Source organism: Dama dama, chromosome 29, assembly GCF_033118175.1.
Source record: "Dama dama isolate Ldn47 chromosome 29, ASM3311817v1, whole genome shotgun sequence".
In the NCBI taxonomy this organism is placed as follows: Eukaryota; Metazoa; Chordata; class Mammalia; order Artiodactyla; family Cervidae; genus Dama; species Dama dama.
Genome location: NC_083709.1, coordinates 69,190,365 through 69,191,441, shown reverse-complemented (window position 1 = coordinate 69,191,441; position 1,077 = coordinate 69,190,365). Strand labels below are relative to the sequence as shown.

Genomic DNA, 1,077 nt, shown 5'->3' with positions numbered 1-1,077 from the left:
CACCGCCCTTATGGCAGAGAGTGAAGAGGAACTAAAAAGCCTCTTGATGAAAGTGAAAGAGGAGAGTGAAAAAGTTGGCTTAAAGCTCAACATTCAGAAAACTAAGATCATGGCATCTGGTCCCATCACCTCATGGGAAATAGATGGGGAAACAGTGGAAACAGTGGCTGACTTTATTTTTTTGGGCTCCAAAATCACTGAAGATGGTGACTGCAGCCATGAAATTAAAAGACGCTTACTCTTTGAAAGGAAGTCATGACCAACCTAGACAGCATATTAAAAAGCAGAGACATTACTTTGCCAACAAAGGTGTGTCTAGTCAAGGCTATGGTTTTTCCAGTGGTCATGTATGGATGTGAGGTTGGACTGTGAAGAAAGCTGAGCACAGAAGAATTGATGCTTTTTTGCGGGTCCCAGTAGCTCGGGCGGCGGGAGGAGCGGCAGCGGTCAGGCTACTCAGCTTCGCGAAGGCTCTCGGCGCGCCGGGCCCTCAGGCACTCGGCTTTCGCCCGCCCCGCCGCCACGATGCCCAAGAGGAAGGTCAGCTCTGCCGAGGGGGCGGCGAAGGAGGAGCCCAAGAGGAGATCGGCGAGGTTGTCAGCTAAACCGGCTCCTGCAAAAGTGGAAACGAAGCCAAAAAAGGCGGCGGGAAAGGATAAATCTTCAGACAAAAAAGTGCAAACAAAAGGGAAAAGAGGAGCAAAGGGAAAACAGGCGGAAGTGGCCAACCAAGAGACTAAAGAAGACTTTCCTGCAGAAAATGGGGAGACCAAAAACGAGGAGAGCCCAGCCTCCGATGAAGCAGAAGAGAAAGAAGCCAAGTCTGATTAATAACCACACACTCAGGCCTGTCAGTGGTCCCTGTTTCCCTTCTTGTACAATCCAGAGGAATATTTTTATCAACTGTTTTGTAAATGCAAGTTTTTTAGTAGCTCTAGCAACATTTTTAAAAAGGAGGGAATCCCACCTCATCCCATTTTTAAGTGTAAATGCTTTTTTTTTTAAGAGGTAAAATCATTTGCTGGTTGTTTATTTTTTGGTACAACCAGAAAATAGTGGGATATTGGATACGGGAGG

General features: G+C 46.9%; 1 protein-coding gene across 1 annotated transcript; it reads left to right on the top strand.

The window, feature by feature from the left end:
• The first annotated feature begins 412 nt into the window (after positions 1 to 412).
• LOC133048906 (non-histone chromosomal protein HMG-14-like) lies at positions 413 to 831 on the top strand. Its single transcript, XM_061132838.1, has one exon. It carries the CDS (start codon positions 526 to 528, stop codon positions 829 to 831), a length of 306 nt encoding a protein of 101 aa, XP_060988821.1. The 5' UTR covers positions 413 to 525.
• Positions 832 to 1,077: the final 246 nt, after the last annotated feature.